The sequence below is a fragment of the Harpia harpyja genome, chromosome Z (genome assembly GCF_026419915.1).
Source record: "Harpia harpyja isolate bHarHar1 chromosome Z, bHarHar1 primary haplotype, whole genome shotgun sequence".
Classification (NCBI taxonomy): domain Eukaryota; kingdom Metazoa; phylum Chordata; class Aves; order Accipitriformes; family Accipitridae; genus Harpia; species Harpia harpyja.
Window position 1 is genome coordinate 78,577,093 of NC_068969.1, and position 21,274 is coordinate 78,598,366.

Sequence of the window (21,274 nt, forward strand, 5' to 3'; positions counted from 1 at the left end):
CAGGACAAAAGAAATAGTCTTGCTATTGAAAAGATGCCTGATATGCTATATAATAAAAGGAACATTGTAATGTGGCAAAGGTAATGCTGTGCAGTTAATACCAGTATGACATGAGGGTGACTGATGATTCATTATTTTGTTGAGCATTTGAATTTGTTTTCTACTTTGCATGCTAGCTTTGCCCTTTCTGAAATTATACCCCATCTGAAACATACTTAAACTACAAAGTACTGCAAAGGGAGGTGGAAATTAGTCATTTCTGGACTGATGGCTGTAACCATGTTTTCATGCTGAGTTATAATTCAGAATTGTTTGCTTTTCACCTTGTGCGTAAATAGATAAGAACTTTTAAAATACATCTCTGCAAAACTGACAGTTGAGTATTCAAGGCAGCCTGGAGTCTATTAGTTTCTGGCAGCTAGTGAGGACAGGGGATAATGGGCACCTAACTCCGTTAAAACACCTTTGAGAGTTTCAGCTTTGTGGTTCCAAGTGTGTTTACAAAACAAAATAAGATTCCTGTCCAGATGCATTTGCAGCTTCACATTCTTTCTGGGTAGCAGAGAACAGAAAATCATATCTATGAATGAAATAATAGAGTGCACCTGCTCTGTAAATACCACTTTGTTGCAGAGCTGAACTAGTTACAATACACTCTTGTTCTTCTCCCACTTTCCTTTCTGAACTGTTGGCTGCAAGTGATCCCGTATCTGCACGAGAAAGTCCAATGCTACTGTGCCTAATTACTGAATCTTTTTTCCCTATTTTGAATTAAGAAATGCTGCCCAAATTTACACCATGTGTAATGTGGAAGTAATTTATTTTGAAATTAATGAAATTATCCCACATTTACTGTGACATAGTTTGATTCTTTAAATAAATATTAGAGTTCAGGAACAGTATTACTTCCTGATAAAATTTTAGTTAATGCAAAAATAGAAATTGTGGTTTGTGTACATTAGTCAAATATGAGCTGCCAATTATCTAGCCATTGTCAACACACCTGTATTTGTCCATTTACATTCCCTCTTTTCAAGTATTCGAAGCTTTTACGTTTAAAAGAGAAACATATTTTAAAATTTTCAGCTATGACTGAGCTCTCTGTAACTTGTATTTTTGGTTGACTGTAGTCTCCCTTCTCTTTGCAGTAAAGGGTTGCCTTCAAGTTCGACATTCACTTTAGAGGACAGTGCCATCTATTTGACTTCAGAACAGAGCACACTGGAAATGGAAAATGATAATGCTTCAGTTTTGGATGTCTACTTAGTAAGTTGTCAAACTCTTTCAGATGGGTTTTTCCCCTGTAATTCCTTTGACTCAGGCTCAGTAAGTGACTAAAATACATGCTTAACTTCAAGATCCAGAGGTTCATTGAGGTATTTCTTGTATGAGACATAGGCTTAAGTACCTTGCCAAAGCAAATCCTTAAAGAATCGATGTGCCTATTAACTATTGTGTTAATAGTGAATAGTGAATAGTGAATGCCAAAATGCCTTTCAGTTTTTCTCTAATGGTAGGGGTTTTCTTCCTATTTATATAGGAGAAAAGAAAAAAAAAAAAAAAGAAAAATCTTTCCTCTTCATGTTGAGTATTCCACAATGTAGAAATTAAATTTTCTCAGAAAGTTTTGTGTTTACATCAGTGATTTTAAAGCCAGTGAAGTAGAGCTCAATATGAAGTACATTAACGGCTCCCCTTTTTGCTCTGAAGGGTTGTCCAGTTGCAGTGGCTGGAATATGGTTAAAAATGTATCTTTTCCTTGCTGTTTTGGTTCCTAGTGAGCAGTTTATCTGACTGCTGAAAGATAAGCTCAAGACTACATCTTTGGTTGTCTTCATATCACCTGTGTTTTAAAAATTGTCTTGGTATCTACAGCTCACATTCCACAGATATAAAGGCAGGAGGCACCCAGCTCCAGTTCCAATTGAGTGAAGTTTTGTGCATCTAACCCTTTTAGGCTGTTTTGAAAATCTCAGTGTAAATATAGGAGGGAGGTATGTTAAGCTTGGCTTTTGTTCCAAAGGTTTGTTTTCCTAAAGCACAAATTAAACAATTCTGGTATTATCCTAGTAATATTTTCCCTCTATTTTCATAAATAAATGTCTGGTTTTGTGGCAAGAATTGTTCTAGAGAGGAAGTGTCAAAAGGAAAGTCTGTTCATTAGGTTTCTAACAAATGTTTCACACAGGCATGGTTGGTTCCTTTTTAGGTAAAGTTCACTGCATTCTTTATTTTTCTTATCTTTAGAGTTTCCTGATTTTTGTCTTTAGAGATCCAGAATATCATAGTATCACAGAACAGCCCAGGTTGGAAGGAACCTCGAGAGTTCATCTGGTCCATCCTTTTGTGGGAAAGGGAGTCTAGACAAGATTATCTAGCACCCTGTCCCATCACATCTTGAAAACCTCCAGCGATGGAGACTCTACCACATCCCTGCAGAGGTTGTTCCAGTGCTGGTTGTTTGTCCTGCAGAAATTTTTCTTGTGTGGAGATGAAATGTGTTTGTCACATGTTTGTGTCTGATCCCCATGCTGTTTCTCGGTAGGCTGTACTACTGATGTTTTTTTCTTCTGTTTAGCCAGCAGCGCTTGAGTATATACAATACCCACTTAATAGCTACCAATTTAATAGTCCAGCACACTTAGGGGAGTTGTTGTCTATCCTGTCTCCACTGAAACAAGACAGTAGCGTGTACCAGTGTCCCATTAGATGTAGAATTTACTTAGTTAACTGTGACCTCAAGTAGCCCATTAAATCAGCCTATTCCTGTAGGACTTGTGTTAATTGGGCTTGTTGCTGATATGATGTTGACATGAATCATCTGTTAAGAGGGACTCACAAATCCTGAAGTGTCATGGGAAATGGACAAATGAGTAATCACATGCAGCCTAACCTTGCTAGCAGATTGGCTGACTGAGTGAATTGTGCTTTAAACTAACAAACTTGGGGCGTAGGATCCAGAGCTGTGACACTTGCATGTTCATAAGCAACAGGGTGGATGAGCACACCTACTAGAGTAGTGGGGAATGCTCCCTAACCCTTTACAAAGGCAAGAACCCTAAGTCCAACCACCTCAAGTGCATGTATACCAACACATGTAGTCTGGGCAGCAAAGAACTGGAGCTCCATGCCCAGCCTGAGAGTTATGATGTGATAGGAATCACAGAAACTTGGTGAGAAGACTCACATGACTGGAAGACCACAGTGGATGACTACAAACTCTTTTGGAAAGATAGGAAGGGAAGAAGAGGAGGTGGAGTTGCACGTCATAAAAAAAGAGAAATTTGAGTGTATGGAGGGAAGCTATGGAGACCACAAAAGTTCTATCAAATGCCTTGGATCAAGATTAGATAGCTCATCACCAAGGAGGATCTTATGTTAGGTATCTGTTACTCACCTTCCTACCAGGATGATGAGGCTGACAAAACCTTCCTTTGGCTGCTCAAGGAAGTCTCAGGCCAACAGAACCTGGTCCTCATGGGTGACTTTGATTACCCAGACATTTGTTGGGAGAAAAACACAGCGGTGCATAAGTTGTGCATGAGATTCCTGCAATGGATTAAGACTGCTTCCTGCTACAGGTGCTGGACATGCCAACTAGGAACAGCGCATTGGTAGATTTACTGCTTACAAACTGAAAAGACATACGTGACAACATAACTACCAATTATAGCCTTGGATACAGCAGTTGCAACATTGTGGACTTTAAGATCCTGCTGAATACACTGAAGACCAGTAGTAGGACAAAGGCCTTGGATTTTAGAAGAGGCACCTACAATACACTCAGAGCCCAGATGCAAGGGATTCCATGGTAAGCATGCATGGACCGCAAAGGAGCTTGTGAGTGCTGGGAGTTTTTAAAGAACAGCATCCTGGAAGCACAAGAACAGTCCATCACCTACAGAGGGAAAGGAAGAAGGCAGAACAAGGGACCACCCGGGCTTAACAATGAGCTTTTGGATGTGCTTAAAAGCAAAAAGAAGTATACCAGATATGGAAAGGTGCCCAAATACCCATTGAGGACTACAAGAACCTTGCTAGGGCATGCAGAGGAGCAGACAAGAAGGTTAAGACTCAGCTAGAACTGAAGTTGGCCAGAGATGTCAAGAAGAAGCAAGGGTTCTTCAGATATGTGAGCAGTTAAGCAGAAGCACAGGGAAGACCTAGGCCCATTACTAAACAGGGCAGGGAAGTGAGTTACGAATAATGCTGAGAAGGCAGAGGTTCTTAATGTCTTCTTTGCCTCTGTCTCTACTGGCATAGCTGGACCCCAGCTCACAGGATCAAGTAGGTACGACAATACACGTGTTGACCCACCAGTAGTGGCCCTCTGCAAGGGCTCAGCCTGCATAAATCAATGGGCCCGGAGGGAATCCACGCCAGGGTGTTAACAGAAGTGGCTGACGTTGCAAGACCACTGTCTGTTATCTTTGTAAAGTTGTGGCGATCAGGGGGCTTCCCTGATGACTGCAAGAGGGCAAATCTCGTACCCATCTACAAGAATGGCCCAAAAGAGGACCCAGGAAACTACAGGCCCATTAGCCTTACTTCAGTCCTTGGGAAAGTGGCGGAACAAGCCCTCCTAGAAACTATTACAAACCAAATGAAGCAGGCGATTGGGAAAATCCAGTGCAGATTTACCAAAGGCAAATCATGCCAGGCTAACCTGATTACCTTCTACAACAAAATGACATCTCCTGTTGACATGGAGAGAGCAGTGGATGTTGCTTACCTGGACTTCAGCAAAGCGTTCAACATTGTTTCCCACAGGCATCTCCTGGAGAAATTGGCAAGATACAGACTGGATGGGTGGTCTGCGAAATGGGCAGGAAATTGGCTCACAGGCTGCAATCAGAAGGTGATGATGAATGGTTTTTACTCAGGCTGACAGCCTGTCACAACCAGGGTCCCTCAGAGATCAATACTGGGCACCATGCTGTTCAACATCTTCATAAATGATCTGGGCAGTGGGACTGAAAGCACCCTGACCAAGTTTTCTGATGTCACTAAACTGGGTGGTGAGGTGGACACGTCAGAAGGGAGAGCCATCTTTCAGAGAGACCTGGACAGGCTGGAAGAGCGTGCTAGCAAGAATTGTATGAAGTTTAACAAAGACTTCAAAGTCCTCCATCTCGGACAACATAACCAAAGAGCCCAGCACAGGCTGTGTGGCTGGGGAGCAGCCTTGCTGAGAGTGACGTGAGGATCCTGGTGGACAACAAGCTGAACATGAGTCAGCAGTGTGCTGCTGCAGCAACCAAGGCAAATTGGATCCTAAGCTGCATCCACAGGGACATTACTAGCAGAGATAGGGACATGATCATCCCACTTAGCACTTGTCAGGCCGCAGGTGGCTGGAGATAGGACAAGAGGAAATGGCCTCAAGTTGAGGCAAGGGAGATTTAGGTTAGATATTAGGAAAAATTTTTTTACTGAGAGGGTTGTCAAACATTGGAATGGGCTGCCCAGGGAAGTGGTTGAGTCACCATCCCTGGAGATATTCAAAAAGCGAGTGGACAGGGTACTCCAGGGCATGGTTTAGGGGGCATGGTTAATGGTTGGACTCGATGATCTTGAAGGTCTTTTCCAACCGAAATGATTCTATGATTCTATGATTCTATGTAGAGTACTGTGTCCAGTCTGGGCCCCACAATTCAAAAAAAGATGTGGACAGACTGGAGAGGGGCCAAAGGAGGGCCACGAAGATGGTCAAAGACCTGGGAGAACCTGCTATATGAGGAAAGACTGAAGGAGTTAGGTCTTTTCAGCCTGTAGAAGAGAAGTTTCAGGAGGGACCTAATCACAGTTTTCCAGTACTTAAAGGGTGACTACAAAGAAGATGGAGTCTCTCTTCAGAAGCAGCAATGGGTACAAGTTGCATTGGGAGAGATTTTATCTTGATATAAGAAAGAACTATTTCTACAGTGAGAACAATCAATCACTGGAACAACCTCCCCAGGGACATGGTAGAGACCTTATTGCTGGAGGTATTCAAGATGCAATGGCACAGGGAGCTAGATAATCTCACCTAGGCTCCCTTTCCTACGAAAGGTTGGACCACATGATCTCTTGAGGTCCCTTCCAACCTGGGCTGTTCTGTGGTTCTCTTGGCCGCACTTAACAGAGAAATAATTTCTTGTTGATAACTTCTGAATTTGGTTTATAATATAACAATCTTGTTTATCACTAAAACTGCTCAGCGCTGTAAAGTGCTTTTTTTAAAGTTTGAAGTGTATAGGGTGGACAGTGGAATGCTCTGAAAATCTAGTGACAGGCATAGGTAATACCTTCTGTAAAGCTGTCCTTATGAGTTTCAGGTGTGATGGTGATCTCTTTAGTTAGTTTTCGGCTTGTAAAACATTTGTTACTCTTGTGTCTGGGAGACTGCAGTAAGTATATGTGTATTCCACTGATCAGTATCAACAGAAAAATAAATAAAACCCAATTCTGGACATTATATGAACAGCCAGTGTTTATTCCCCTGAGCAAAGGTCTGGAAGAATTAATAGGTCTTAAGCGGAGAGAATCATAGATGCTTTTTTGACCTACCACTACCCTTTCTCTGCACCCTGTAAAATCCAAACTCAAAACGCAATAGTCAAGACAAGGTAGTGGTACATACCTCAAGTGTCTAGGTATGCAATGGCTGACAGCTTCAAGGAAATTGGGTACTGTGGCTAAGCACGTTACTTCTTAAGTGGCAAAATCATCTTGAGAAATTACTGCCCCCGCCTTCTTGATCCTGTCCCACACATTGTATTGATGCCTTCTTAACTATTTTGAGATTGCTGTGGAAGTGACCTGTAACTTAATCACATGTACCCCTGTATGTATGCTGAGATGTTTGTGGAAGAACAAGTAGTAAGATACTGTTTTGTGCACTTAATCTTTTACTTCCTAATGCCCCCCAATATCCTTCAGTGGACCCTGAAACAACAGTTAGCCTCTGGTTGGGAAAGTCTGATAGTAAAGGATCAGTGATGTGTGTTATCAGTTTGATTCACTGGTGCTGAGCAGAAGGCAGTTTTATTTTTATAGGAGGATGATTAAATGCAGGCTAGAAGGGAAAGATGCATGTTTTCGAGAACACCAGGAACAGGTCAGTCATTTCTAATGTATGTCTCAAAAATAAAGCAAATCAGGGATGTTTGCATTAGCTGATTTAAGCCACAGTTGAAAAGGTTACATGATACATTTTGACCTTTTAAAAGCATGAGGAGAAAATCTAGCTTTAAATGGCATTCCCAGATTTTCCTTTAATGCTGTAGTTAATAATTCTTGTCTGCGTTTCTACTGCAAGGCAAGCTGCTGTAGTCTTACCTGCTAAGTATTATAATGAAAAATATCTTAACTTGCTTAATTTCCGTCACTCCACTAATCCTTTGGTGTCTTTGCCTCCTGCTTTGAAATGCTAAACTTCTTGGACAAACTTTAGTCCCCTAGTAAATTAAGAGCTATGAATTTTTGATCCCATGAATGAAAAAAAAAAAAAAGACATTGTAGTAAAGTAGATACTTAGAAGCAAAAGATGCCATGGGAGATAAACAGAAGGTGTCCTGTACATAAGCCAGTAACAGAGAAGGTAACACTCTTCTGTTTGGCACTTTGATGTAGAAATCCACAAAACAACAGAGTAAAACAGTGTTTCCTTCTTCCTCTGGAAATAAACTTAGTAGCTTTTTAAAATTCCCCTGAAGACCTATTTATTGGTGTCACTTCAAGCACCGTCAGCTGATATATAAGCAGAAAAGCATTAAATGTTAGCAGACGCTATTGAACGCAAAAGTCACGAGCAGTAAGGCTTAAGAATTACTTTAATTGATTCACTGCAAGTAGGCTTGATTTCCTTCTCCAAGTATTGGAGGAGCCAACAAGGAGAGGTGTTATTCTGGACCTTGTTCTCACCAACAAGGAGGGGCTGGTGGGGAATGTGAAGCTCAAGGGCAGCCTTGGCTGCAGTGACCATGAAATGGTGGAGTTCAAGACCCTGCACAAGGGCAGTGAGGAGGGCACACAGCAAGCTCGCTACCCTGGACTTCAGGAGAGCAGACTTTGACCTCTTCAGGGATCTGCTTGGTAGAGTACCATGGGATAAAACCCTGGAGGGAAGAGGGGCCCAAGAAAGCTGGTTAATATTCAAGGATCACGTCCTCCAAGCTCAAGAGCAATGCATCCCAACGAAGAGGAGGTCAGGCAAAAACGCCAGAAGGCCTGCATGGATGAACAAGGAGCTCCTGGACACACTCAAACACAAAAAGGAAGCCTACAGAGGGTGTAAGGAAGGACAGGTAGCCTGGGAGGAACACAGAGAAATTGTCTGAGGAGCCAGGGATGAGGTTAGGAAAGCTAAAGCCCTAATAGAATTAAATCTGGCCAGGGAAGTCAAGGGCAAAAAAAAAAGCTTTTATAGGTATGTCGGTGATAAAAGGAAGACTAGGGAAAATCTGAGCCCTCTCTGGAAGGAAACAGGAGACCTGGTTACCCAGGACGTGGGGAAGGCTGAGGTACTCAACAACTTTTTTGCCTCAGTCATCACTGAAAAGTGCTCCAGCCACACCACCCAAGATGCAGAAGGCAAAGGCAGGGACTGGCAGAATGAAGAACCACTCAGTGTAGAAGAAGATCAGGTTTGAGACCATCTAAGGAACCTGTAAGTGCACAAGTCCATGGGACCTGATGAGATGCATCTGCAGGTCCTGAGGGAACTGGCGAAAGAAGTGGCTAAGCCACTGTCCATCATATTTGAGAAGCTGTGGCACTCTGGTGAAGTTCCCACAGACTGGAAAAGGGGAAACATAACCCCCATTTTTAAAAAGTGAAAAAAGGAATATCCAGGGAACTACAGGCTGGTCAGTCTCACGTCTGTGCCTGGCAAGATCATGGAGCAGATCCTCCTAGAAACTAAGCTAAGGCACATGGAAAATAAGGAGGTGACTGGTGACAGCCAACATGGCTTCACTAAGGGCAAATCATGCCTGACAAATCTGGTGGCCTTCTACACCAGCATTGTAGTTTACAGCATTGGTGGATAAGGGAAGAGCAATTGAGGCCATCTACCTGGACATGTGCAAAGCATTTGACATTATCCTGCACGACATCCTCGTCTCTAGATTGGAGACACATGGATTTGACAGATGGACCACTTAGTGCATAAGGAATTGGCTGGATGGTTGTACTCAGAGAGTTGCAGTCAATGGCTTGGTGTCCAAGTGGAGAGCAGTGACAAGTGGCATTCCTCAGGGGTCAGTATTGGGACCGGCGCTGTTTAACATCTTTGTTGGTGACAAAGTTTGGATTGAGTGCACCCTCAGCAAGTTTGCCAACGACACCAAACTCTGTGGTGCGGTCGACATGCTGGAGGGAAGGGATGCCATCCAGAGGGACCTTGACAGGCTTGAGAGGTGGGCCCGTGCGAACCTCATGAAGTTCAACAAGGCCAAGTGCAAGGTCCTGCAGATGGGCCGGGGCAATCTCAAGCACAAATACAGGCTGGGCCGAGAATGGATAGAGAGCAGCCCTGAGGAGAAGGACTTAGGGGTGTTGGTTGACGAGAAGCTCCGGATGACCTGGCAATGTGCACTTGCAGCCCAGAAAGCCAACCATATCCTGGGCTGCATCAAAAGAAGCGCGACCAGCAGGTCAAGGGAGGTGATTCTCCCCCTCTCCTCTTCTCTCATGAGACCCCACCTGGAGTACTGTGTCCAGCTCTGGGGCCCCCAATATAAGAAGAACATGAATCTGTTGGAGCGAGTCTAGAGGAGGGCCACAAAGATGATCAGAGGGCTGGAGCACCTTTCCTATGAAGACAGGCGGAGAGAGTTGGGGCTGTTCAGCCTGGAGAAGAGAAGGGGGGCCTAAAGTACCTAAAGGGGGCCTAAGGGAAAAATGGGAAGGAACTCTTTAACAGGGACTGTAGCGATAGGACGAGGGGTAATGGCTTTAAACTGAAAGAGGGTAGATTTAGATTAGATGTAAGGAAGAAATTCTTTACTGTGAGGGTGGTGAGGCACTGGAACAGGTTGCCCAGAGAGGTTGTGGATGCCCCATCCCTGATAGTGTTCAAGGCCAGGTTGGATGGGGCTTTGAGCAACCTGGTCGAGTGGAAGGTGTCCCTGCCCATGGCAGGAGGGTTGGAACTAGATGATCTATAAGGTCCCTTCCAACCCAAACCATTCTGTAATTCTGTGATTCCTTTACACTTACAGTGGAACAAGAACCTGCATGTAAACAGCACAGTGACAAACTTTGAAGTTTGCTCCATTGTGGTGCTGTACAACTTAAGTCATCTGCTGGTAAATGTAGGATTTAAATAAATAAATATATGCTCCACCTATAGGATTTCATTAATGACCTATTTTGCTTGAAGACCACTTCTGTATATTTAACTGTAATGGAAGATTCTTAGGTAGTACAGAAATTGTTATGTGGAAATACAGCATTGCCTCCTGTTGAAGGAAGGGTTCACAAAATTTGTGTGTAATTTAGAAGTCACTACCAGTGAAGATATGCTTGCAAAGGATTGATAAGGGCTTCAGTAAAATAAAAGAATGGAATAACTTTAGTAATGAGCAAGCCAGCATATGTAGAGTCTGGTTAGTGTAGCTATGATTTGTGTCAGATGAATTGCATAGATAATATTATTACATCTAGAATTACTTATGGTGTGGCTTATGTCCAAATGCCAATTTGATTGTAGGATTTTGAAGTCTTAAAACTTCGCTGGAGATTAAATTTGTGTTTCAAAGCTGCTGTAAATGCATAGATAAGCAGATTTACAAATATTGGTCTATAAAATGCCTGTTTAGAAACTGTCAAAACTGTCTGGCTCTTCTTACTCTTCGGTGTTCTTCCTCTTTTCTTCTGTTCTCACTCCCATAGTTCTGTATTAAAGCCTGTCTCTGAGCATTTCCTATTTGTACTGAAACCCTTCAGACTGCCAGGTTACTGTCTAACTCCTCATCTTTGCAGTTATTTTCTCTTACAAATATTTTCACCCCTTCAGCTACTTTAATTTTAGCACCCTAAGCTGTGTCTCCTAGTATAAAATCTTCTTTCAGAGAAGAAGATTCCCGCCTGGCTCTGATTGAGTGAAGCATCCCAGTCAGATACAACTTTGGCTAGTGGATTGTACTTCCACCATAACTCCTTGATGAAGTGTTTATTTTTCATTCAGAAATATTTTGCTTCTCGCTCTTTCATAAAATTTGGTTCAATTCTAATCATGTTGTAGTTTTCTTCAGGGTGGTGTTGTGAACTAATAACAAGTGTGGCTGAAACTAAAGCAGTTCCCAGGCAGGATAGATGTAAAAACAAGCTAAAAAGTGTACAGTCACGTGGTGCTACTTACCTCAAATTTTTATATTGCTCTCTTTCTGGAGGCCTCAGTTTCTCTGCTTCACCATTTACTCTGAAGATACTGATGGAAAAACATGGTAGATGGAACATTAATTCTGGGACTAGGAGAAGGGAATTCAGGCCTTCTCACTCACAGACATCCTTTCTTTCCCTTGAGAGCAGAATAATCCCTAAAATGTTACATGCGCATACTGGAACCAATCAAGCGCTCTTTCCTCAATGTAGAATCCTATTTAATTAGGGCTGAAGGGGGCAAACCTACTTGTTTTATGCAGTGAGGTAACAGCTCTTTTCCTCTGTTATCTGTCTTACCCCTGTATCCATCCATGCATGATCTTAAAAAGGAGAGGAAAAAGAGGCCTGTGTTTCTCATAAAACTGAAACCTGGTGTGAGGTGAAACAACCACCAAGCACTTGAATGTAGTCTGGCAGAGGTGTTCTTGCAGAAGCAACGTTATGTAGGAAGCAACCTAACAGCAACATTCCGGTCAGCCTTGCATGAAAATCAGATACGGGAATTATGTGCTTGATTAGATTAAAAAGGTACCATTTCAGATTACAAGTAATACATTACCTGAGCAAAGCAAGTGCTAAAATGCCAGCACGTATTGTCACTAAACTACATGTTCTCATGCCCAGGGCTTTTAATGCACCATGTAAGGAAATCACCATCTCGAAAACAAATCCATGAAAAGAGAACTGGAGCACAAAAATGCTCCAACACAAGAGGCCTCAAGTAGGCTCAAACTTTGTAAATCCATTATATACCCAGTGTGAGACATCTCAGACAGTGATTACAGGAATGCATCCTATAGTCTCATTTGTCCATTATGTGTAATTTCAGACCCAATTGCTATGGCCAAACTCAGTCTCTATCACAAAATGGTGTTTCTTATATCTGCAATCAAAGTAACCCAAAAAGTTATGCAGTGGTTACAGAGTTGCTTAGAGGATCATGTCCTGCACCTTGAAATAGATGGTGTTTCTTCTATAATAATATGCACAGAACAAGACTGTACCTTACGCAGAGATGAACATCTGAAAATCCCACCTCCTTAAAATGGCATCAGTACCATGAACAGCATTTCTGTGACTGACTCACACAGTTAGCAGTTGCTACAAGTTTCTGTCAGGTCTGTTTACTCCAACTCTGTAAGCAAATTTTGCTCATTTTTTTTCCATCGCTGATTGTCACAACCCATGCTGGACAGACCAGGGAGGGGTTGTAGTGAGTTCAGAATAACCTCAGGCTAAATTAAGGTGAAGCAACACCAAACAATCAGTTAAACGTTTTATTTATGGCAGAAGCAACCTAAATCTGGAAGGCATAATAGTAGGCAGTGTGGTTTCTATTGAAATGTCTACAAAGGTAAGGAGAAGAAAGAGAAGAAAAAGAGAGGAAAACAAGAAAAGGGGAGAGAGAGAGATTACCACCCTTGGATCCCGCGATAAAGTTAATGGTCGATGATGCTGACAGTCATCGTAATCCGCCGGTGATGGGCGCACATGGGAATCCTCATGTTGGTGTCTTTTATAGCCCAATTCCCACCTTTTCTCATGTCAATCATGCCACTCTTGGTTTTCTGTGCAGGGCCCCTAAGGACTTACGTAACTCTCAATTTTCCGCACAGGCGCCATCATGGGGGGTGGTCATGAGCCCCTTCCCCAAATAAACTGTGGGTGACCCCTGACAACATACGGTGAGTTGTTCCACCCAGTTCATCAGGACACGGGACTGCGCATCCTCCGACACGCCTCTGGTGTCCCATGTCCCATGTGGTGTTGGTATGCAGAACTTATCTTGTTGCAGTGCCTTGCAATCAAGTTCCGTTCCTTCCCTCAACTGCAAAAGCCAGGCCCCAGTCTCTGTCCATCACGACGGGTGTTTGAGGCATTAACTCCATCCAGTCTCTCACACTGATCCCTCTGAAATGCTTTGGAAGGATCAGAGGAAAGGGAGCAAGAATAAGCTAGTCGTAATTGCATTACATAATTAGTGGAATAGCATAAAGCTAGCATCAGCAATACTGCTAGTCTCCTTAGAGAGTGAAAAGTAGTGATAAGGCCAGAGGGTCTGAAGTTGTGTTGAGTGACCATTATATCTTGTCAGAAATGGACCTGCAGTCATTCAGATCTGAGCTTTCAGCCAGAAAGTAGATGGTGCTAGTGAAAATTTTGACTAATCTATCTTGGCTTCATAAAACATTATTTTGTTTATTGGTACTAGCATTTTTCAACTTTTTTTGCCAAACTGTTTCTTAATTTTTTTTTTTAATCCTTGTTAGCCTTATGTCATATTCTTTTTAAAATACCACTTTCTTTAATTTTACTTACTTGTCCAGCAATTTCACTTTGCATATTAAATTGTTCTGCATCCTATAAGTACACACTACTTTACTCCCTTAGCACATTCAGGTGCTAATATGGCAGTAGATAGACTTTGATCGCCAGACCACAGCTATCTAGAGAGAAAGAACAGCCTCTGAGAAATTAGCACTGTGCTAATTAGCATTAGCATCAGTGATTATGAACACCCTAACACTGATGCACAATACAGAAACAGTTTTAAAAGTTGCCACAGAATGATATTGAAATATCATTCTTCAGTGTTCAAGGTCTAGTGCCAGAAGTCATAACTAAAATATTGATTTAAATCTACTGGTTACCTTTTTCTAAGATGGGCTTTAAAAATTACTTTGGAGATTTTTTGTTGTTGTTCATAGTCAAGGTTAGATTGTTGTTGAACTATTTAAAGGTGAGTTAAATGCTTGTATCAAAAAGTACAATTTAAAGGTGACCTTAAAAATCTGTTTAATAAATGGGAACTTATGCCTTCATTATATTTTTTTATAAGGTTTTAGAGTAAGGTCACTACAGACGTCTTTGTTTTGGTCTTGTGTCATGCTCCATGTTTGATATATTAGCTGACACACATTCAATTTACTGCAGTATTTTGTTCAGCTGTCAGGTTATCCTTAGTTTGAGTCGTAGTAATAAGGTGTTCAGCAAAGAACAGTTTCTCTTCAATTCATCTCTGACTCTATAGAGATGCTAAGAAGTGATCAACAATTTGTATTACGTAACCACTGCTTCTGTAGAAGATACTGTGGAAAACACTAATTCATTAACATTATTCAATGATTTTTTTTGTGAAATAGAATGATTGCTATGACATTGACTAGAACATTAGTTGCGCCTGCAAGTTTTTGGATAGGTATGATTTTTCAACTGGGGAAGGGTGTCATGCAGAAGCTAACAGGACTTTTATAGGTGACATACAAAGACTGCTGTTTTTCCCCTAACACTTTTAAGTAACAAAGGCCCCAGTCAATTCTTCAGGGTAATTAAAGTTGTTGTGAACTGCTGAGCGCTCTCAGTTTGGACTGTCTTCTCTGATGTCCAGAATGTTCAGCATTTTGCAGCAGCAAGTGGTTCTATTTCACGTAATGTAAGTGTACTGCAATGTCTGCAAAACCATAGGGGTTAGCTGTTGTACAAGAAAAGAGATCCAGTGCTTTTGATTAGGGGGCAAGGTAAGAAAAGAATCACTGCTAAACTGTGCTGCAGCCTGTTTAGGGGAAGAAAGATGTTACCCGTTTATAATTCTGTAAGAAAACAAATAAACACAACTCTTGACTTCACTTGTCATTTCTGTATTTCCAGTAACAAAGAATACATGAAGAGTAAAACTAAGAGAAGTGACCGTGGTTAATGAAGAGTACTTTCTGCACTCCTGATTTAAAAGGGAGGAATTTGCTGAGCCTAACAAGACAAAGAGTAATAATCAACTCAACTTATTCTAAGAAGTGTCAGGATCTTTGAACCATAGAAAGGATTGATGGACTTGGCAAAAATGACATGAAGCATTCCACACTCTGCTATCATCCGCTGTTGCTTGCTGAACTGTGAAGAACTGTGTATTCAGGCTGCTTTCTACTATATTGCCAATCACCTTTTTTGGACTTGAAAGTGATATTTTCTTATCAGCTCTCTAGTGGTTTTATTTGCATGCATTCTGTAACTATGCACAAGCAAAATCTATTATCTGCTTTACCTATTTAAAAATAAGCACAGTGGTGAATAAAATTAATTTAATTTGTTTTGACCCTTCCATTCTAATCACTTAGGTCCACGTCAGTGGAAGTTGGAATTGATGTCATACAAGCGTTAGGATAAACCTCTGCACATACTATATGAAAATGAGCCTCTCAAGATATTTTCACTGTTGGTGAAAAGGAGAAAAAAATGTTATTTATAAGAAGGCCTTATGTTGTGTACATATATTGTCTTTGAGATATTTTTTATTTTAGTTTATTTCTTGTAAAAGAGAAATTATATAATTTATTTAGTAAATACTACTGTAAACTATAGTTTCATTGATGAATAAAATATTTTGTTCTCAAGACTATCACAGCTGTCAGTCTGCTCTTGATCTGTACAGGACTTAAAGTTCTCGTATTTCTCTACCTTCATGACATGGTCTTGAGAGGCATCTCAAGAGATATGGCAACCACTATATAACATGGCATCTGTCTTTATCTTCTACCAGCTCTATAATGAAGAGGGGAATCTTGAAATTAGAGCAGAAGAGGCAAAGGAACATAGTCAACAGGCATTGCTTCATAAAAAGCATTTCAGATTTTTCAGTGTGGTCAATAATTTTAAGATACCTATAGAAACTGTTCTGGTTTCCTTAATTTCCCTAGCAGCAGAGAGATAATCCCAAACGCCAGTGACCATCAGTCCAAGATTTCATACTTGGATGCAGTGGTGTATTTAAAAACTACACAGGTGTCACTTCGGAAGTTTATGAAAGTTGTTGGTAATAACATTTCTTCTAGGAGCAAGTGTAGCAAACCTGCTGGATTGGCAAAACCAGAATTTGGCACTTTAATTCCTAGAATTCTGCTTTGTACCTCTGAAGAATTTTTCATTTAAGGTTTTGGTGTGGTTTTGGTTTTTCTTCACTTTGATGTAATCCTATAACCCTAATAAGGAGGAGGGTATTATTCCTTAATTATGCACAGAATAGAGAAATGGAAAGATTTTTTTTTTTTCTCTAAGTATGTAGAGTCTCTGGCTTAACTTAGAGCCTGTGTCTCATGATTACCTCTTTTCTAGGCTTTAAAATTAGATTGCTTAATCTCAGCAAGATAATTCTTCTGCAGCATTCCTCTTAGGAATGCAAGAAACCAATCTGGATGCCCTGTGAGCAAAAACATTTTGTACATCAATGTGAAGTGTCTGCTTCTTCATGCACAGTGTATAGCATATTTAGAATGTGTCTCTATGCAAAGTAGGTATTTCTGATTAGTGTTATTTGGGGAAAAACATGAAATTTCTTAGTTTAAGCACCAGATTAACCTTCATAAAGCATATACATGTCACTTTTTTCCCAATTACCTAGCAGACTGTAGTGTCTGAATCATTTGTCCTTAGACCCTAGAGGACACTCAACTTAACTGCAACAATTCTGTCCAAAACCAGAATGTATGTACTAAATGATTCAGAGACTGAGCCATCCTTTGTGTACAATCCCTGTAACACAGTCATTTATAAATGAAAACAGTCATTTAACACTTGCAAAAGGAAGTCCTGCGTAGACTATGGAGCCTATTGGGAAAACCTTCTCCAAAGCACATGCACTTACAAATCTGTTTAGGGTTTTTTTGGTGCATGGCTACATAGTTCCACTGAGAGGGAAGAGGGATTACAGCTAAGCAACGTTAATGATCAACAACTTGGAACCCATTTCTTTCGCTAATGCATGAAATGGTGAAAAGTTTCAAACATCAAAGAGTACAGGAGCTTGTAAGGATGTGTATGTTTCATGCCTACGTATTTCATTTCTCTTCATCTTGTATTGGTATTTTGCATTGGTAGCACTCTGATGAAAATTTGAAGACTTTAAACATATCTATAAAGCTGATGAGGCAGTGCACATCAAGTAAAAATAAAATATATACAGAAGGCATAATCAACAATCTGGGGTATTAAAGTAACGTGTTGGTCTGTTTCTCCAGCTCTAAACAGATGGAACTCACCACAGGGAGCAAAATTTGAAGAACTAGGTCACAGACATGGGCTATCTGTGTGCAGTGATACCTGAATACTCTGGACCTGCAAGCTGCCCAGAATGAAAAAGCACACGTTGATGCCTGCTTAGAGAAAGGTAGGCAATAACTCCAAATTTGTATATCTGACCCTGTGACTTAATCATATGACATTCAGAGGGTGAGTTTTGCCTTTGGGGGTAGCATGTAATAGTTGTCCTCAGTTTAAAAAAAAACACCAAAAAACCTTCATGTCCTGGTACTAGTATTCAGTGGTTTGAAAATACTAACACCTATCCCAAGATCTGTTTTCTTGTTGACTTGGCTTATACTTCAGGCAATTTAATTTCATATAACTCAATCCTGTTTTCCCAAACTCTTAACACTAGAGAGTGATAAAAGAGTAATCAGTAGCTCCACCTGTTCTTCATAGAAGCCATTTACTGACCCATTTCCAGTGGTGCATGCATTTGCTTGCAACAAGAAAGATACCAGCTCTTTCCAGACTGAAGGCATGGGGCCTAACCCTGCAGCAATTTTGCATCTGGAACTGCTTTGCAGTTATTTTACACTAGCCTAAAAAGACATTGATACCAAAGTGCTGTGGTATGAACAACATTAACCTGAGGGACAAGGATCAAGATGAAAAACATTAAAAAATCATTGCTAAAGTTGCTAACCCCAAACTCAGGCCCTTTTGAAGTTGTGTGAATGATCATCGCTGGTATTAGCGTCCTGTAAAGTTCATTTACTGGAACATTGTTGACAATTTTTTAAAAGATTTGGTAAGTGAGATTGCTAATACCAGGGAAAATGTTTAATCTACACTAATTAATCAATTTGTCATTAATCTAGAAACAATAAATGAGCATTTCCTATTGAGAGTTGCATATGACCTTGGATTATTAGAGAAAAATCACTGTGGAACTACCTGGAGAATACTAGAAAATACCTTCTGACACTCTTTTTATAGGAATGGCAAGGTACGCAAACAAGAGCCATCTTTCACTAGATCAAATCCTACATAAAAGAACAGGCATTCCTCCATTCTTCCAGCTGCTTTCCCCACTCCCCACCAAGGTATGAAAAAGGAATTGTTTGCTTTACTAATGTATTCTGCAGTCTGATAAAAGTTATTTCTCCCTACAGGCCTTATCTCAGTATGTAGACCATTATAGCTGTAAAAACATAACTACTTTCTTCCAGAAGTGATAAGAATATGGGTTGGTCTTCAAGAACTAGAGTATCTTTTATCTGCTGGATGTATAATAAAAACTTCCCTCACAAAATGCAACAAGAACACAGACCCCTACAAGGTCTGAGGGAAGATACTGGTAACAAAGAAACACGTAGGACTCTGCTTGAAAGAGACAAGAGGCTGACTAAGCTAGATAATATGGTTTGGTACAGAGAACTCTTAGCTACAACAGATGTCAAAGTCTATTTGAAATTTGCACAACCAACTTGAATTGTCTCGGCTTTTGCCCCTCATGTGGTAGAAAATAATTTCAGCTTAAAGCAAAAAATAACACAAATCTTGGTGAGAAACTCGACAACTTATTCCCTAAAGCACTGCAAGATGCCAGCTGCTAACTTGAGTGAGCGTTTTAGAAATGTAAAAATGCATCACACAGTAACCAGTGGTAAGCTTCTTGATATTTGTATGCATTACATATTTATGATTTTACTGGTAACTGTTGCATCTTTCAGTCATGTCCTGTGGAAGGATCTGAAATGAAATTTGTCTGTGTTCGCGCAGAAAATTTTTTTTTAAGAAACTTTTTCATCAGGATTATTTCTTATCTTTAATCTCCCTGGTAAGCCTATTTTATTTTTTTCAGTTTAAGTAACAATAAAATAAGTAATAGTCTCTCTAGCTGAGACTCTTGACATCTTCACATATCATTAATAATACAATATCACCAGCATTTAAATAACTCAGTAGGAACTTGGCCAGTCACATTAATTCCCTTCTCTTTCTTCACTGCTTTTTGAAGCACACCATCAGAAGTTCTATCAAACATATGTCAGGTGTGATAAATGATGTGCTTTGTTTCCCTTTACTGGCTCAGGGTAACATTTTACCTACAGGAGGTAATAGATCAGAACACTTGCTGTCACAGAAAATACTGTCCTAGAATGGGCCCCTGAGCGGATGCTATATTTTATAATAATGTACCTTTCCATGGACTCAGGTATTCACACAGCCAAAATAGCTCCTGAACACACTGGTGACCGTAATCTGAAGTGGTCCATATTAGCTGCTCACATCAGTGCAGTTACCTGGAATTAATTAACTGCAGTTAACAGGAATTGCAGTCTAAACAGTTTTTTAAAGTGAGTTGCAGCTACTCCAGTTTTGGGCTGTGAATCCATTGTCCAACTGGCCTGTTGTAACGTTTGAACCCAAGATACTAGCTCTCGTCCTTGTCCTATTGCTCCCTCTCTGTACTGCTAGTGTGTCCTACAGTTCTTGTCCTAAATTGTCAAGAAAGGGGGAATCCCTCTCTATTACTGCTTAGGTCTGGAAAAGCAGTAGATACTGTACTTCGAAAATTTGTCAGAGAAGAGGACAGGAACTGTAGAACAGCACAGCTACAGGACGTGGATTCTTACCATGCAGCTTAGGAAATGACTGCGATTACAACACAGTTTCAAAGTATTTTGCTTTGTAACTCAGGCTGCTGCAATTAGAGTGCTGTCAGCACCTGTGGTGTGTAGGAACTGCTTGTATGTTAGAATCTCTAATCCTTGCAAGGTAGAAATAAATAGCAACTTTCCTTTGCCCTGCCTGGGGTTTTTGGATTTTTTTAGCAGTGAAGGGGGGTGGGTAGTGTTGCCTTTAATTTCTGTCTTTTCCAGGCTCCTTGTAAATCTACCCAGCAACGCTGCTTTGCCTGAACAGGTACCTGCAGAGATTCACCCACGAGCAGTGATTCCCTGGTCTGAAAGAATAGTAGCTGAGGTGAAGGTGCACAGCAGGAGCAGTCACGTTACCAAGTGACTGTCGCAGCTACTTGTCTTCATGATACCAGTCAGAGTCGAGATCCCCAAGTTCTCGTAAGTATGCCAAAAAGTCTGAGCACTACACCAGGACCCAGCACCTCTTTTTTCCAAGTCTCGCTGCTGCACGACGTTTACGTTGAACAGTACATGTGCAAAGCAAAGGACATCCTTCCCCTCTCTCTGCTGGACTGGTGGGGAAAGTACCACCTCCTGGAAAAGGCACATCGTGGAGAAAGACCGCGCTCGACTCCAGTACAGCTTGGCTGTCTCAGTAGCAAAACATTTGGATTTAATTTGGTCTGGCTGTACTGCGGCTGAAGTCAGACGGGACGGGACGCGGGGCGGGGAAGAGACGATTCTGCTTTCCTCCTTCAGGCGCGATCGCCCCGGCGCCCTTCTCCTGGCTCACGTGCTTGGGTGCCGCGGTGCCCCAGACCGTTCGCGCCGGTGCTGCCCGTTAGAAGCACCTCGCCAGTGCCCGGACCCGCTAAGGCCCGGGAAGGACCCGACCCGCCTGTGCTGCCCACCTCCGGCCGGGAAGGGGAAAGAGCTCTGGCCGCTCGGGCCCCCCGGAGCGGAGCAGTGAGAGGGGCCGCTCCGCGCTCTGCCTCCCGCCGGCACCGGCCCTCTGCCCCCGCCTTGACGGGCGCCCCGGGCGGCTGGGCCAGGCCTCGCCGGCGGCCGCGCCGCTCCCTCGCCCCGGCGGCTGGCCGCGACCAGCCCCGAGGCGGCCCAGCCCAGGCGGGCGCTGCTCCCCGCGACGCCGGCGGAGGGCAGCAGCGACCGCGCCGCCTCTCCTTCGCCGCCGCCGCGGCGGACTGGCTCCTCCCCGGCCGCTTCCGTAAGCGAGCGGCGGCGAC

At 41.9% G+C, this 21,274-nt stretch overlaps 1 protein-coding gene across 3 annotated transcripts in view; it reads left to right on the forward strand.

Annotated features, from left to right (window-relative positions):
* The window catches only part of PIP5K1B (phosphatidylinositol-4-phosphate 5-kinase type 1 beta), a 124,375-nt gene extending 108,612 nt beyond the window's left edge, over positions 1 to 15,763 (forward strand). For all 3 annotated transcript variants that reach the window (XM_052777776.1, XM_052777777.1, XM_052777778.1), the window contains 2 exons: positions 1,149 to 1,266; positions 15,019 to 15,763. In XM_052777776.1, coding sequence (XP_052633736.1) covers positions 1,149 to 1,266; positions 15,019 to 15,021 — 121 coding nt within the window. In that variant the 3' untranslated portion in view covers positions 15,022 to 15,763. The remainder of the gene's footprint in view (positions 1 to 1,148; positions 1,267 to 15,018) is intronic.
* The last annotated feature ends 5,511 nt before the right edge of the window (positions 15,764 to 21,274 follow it).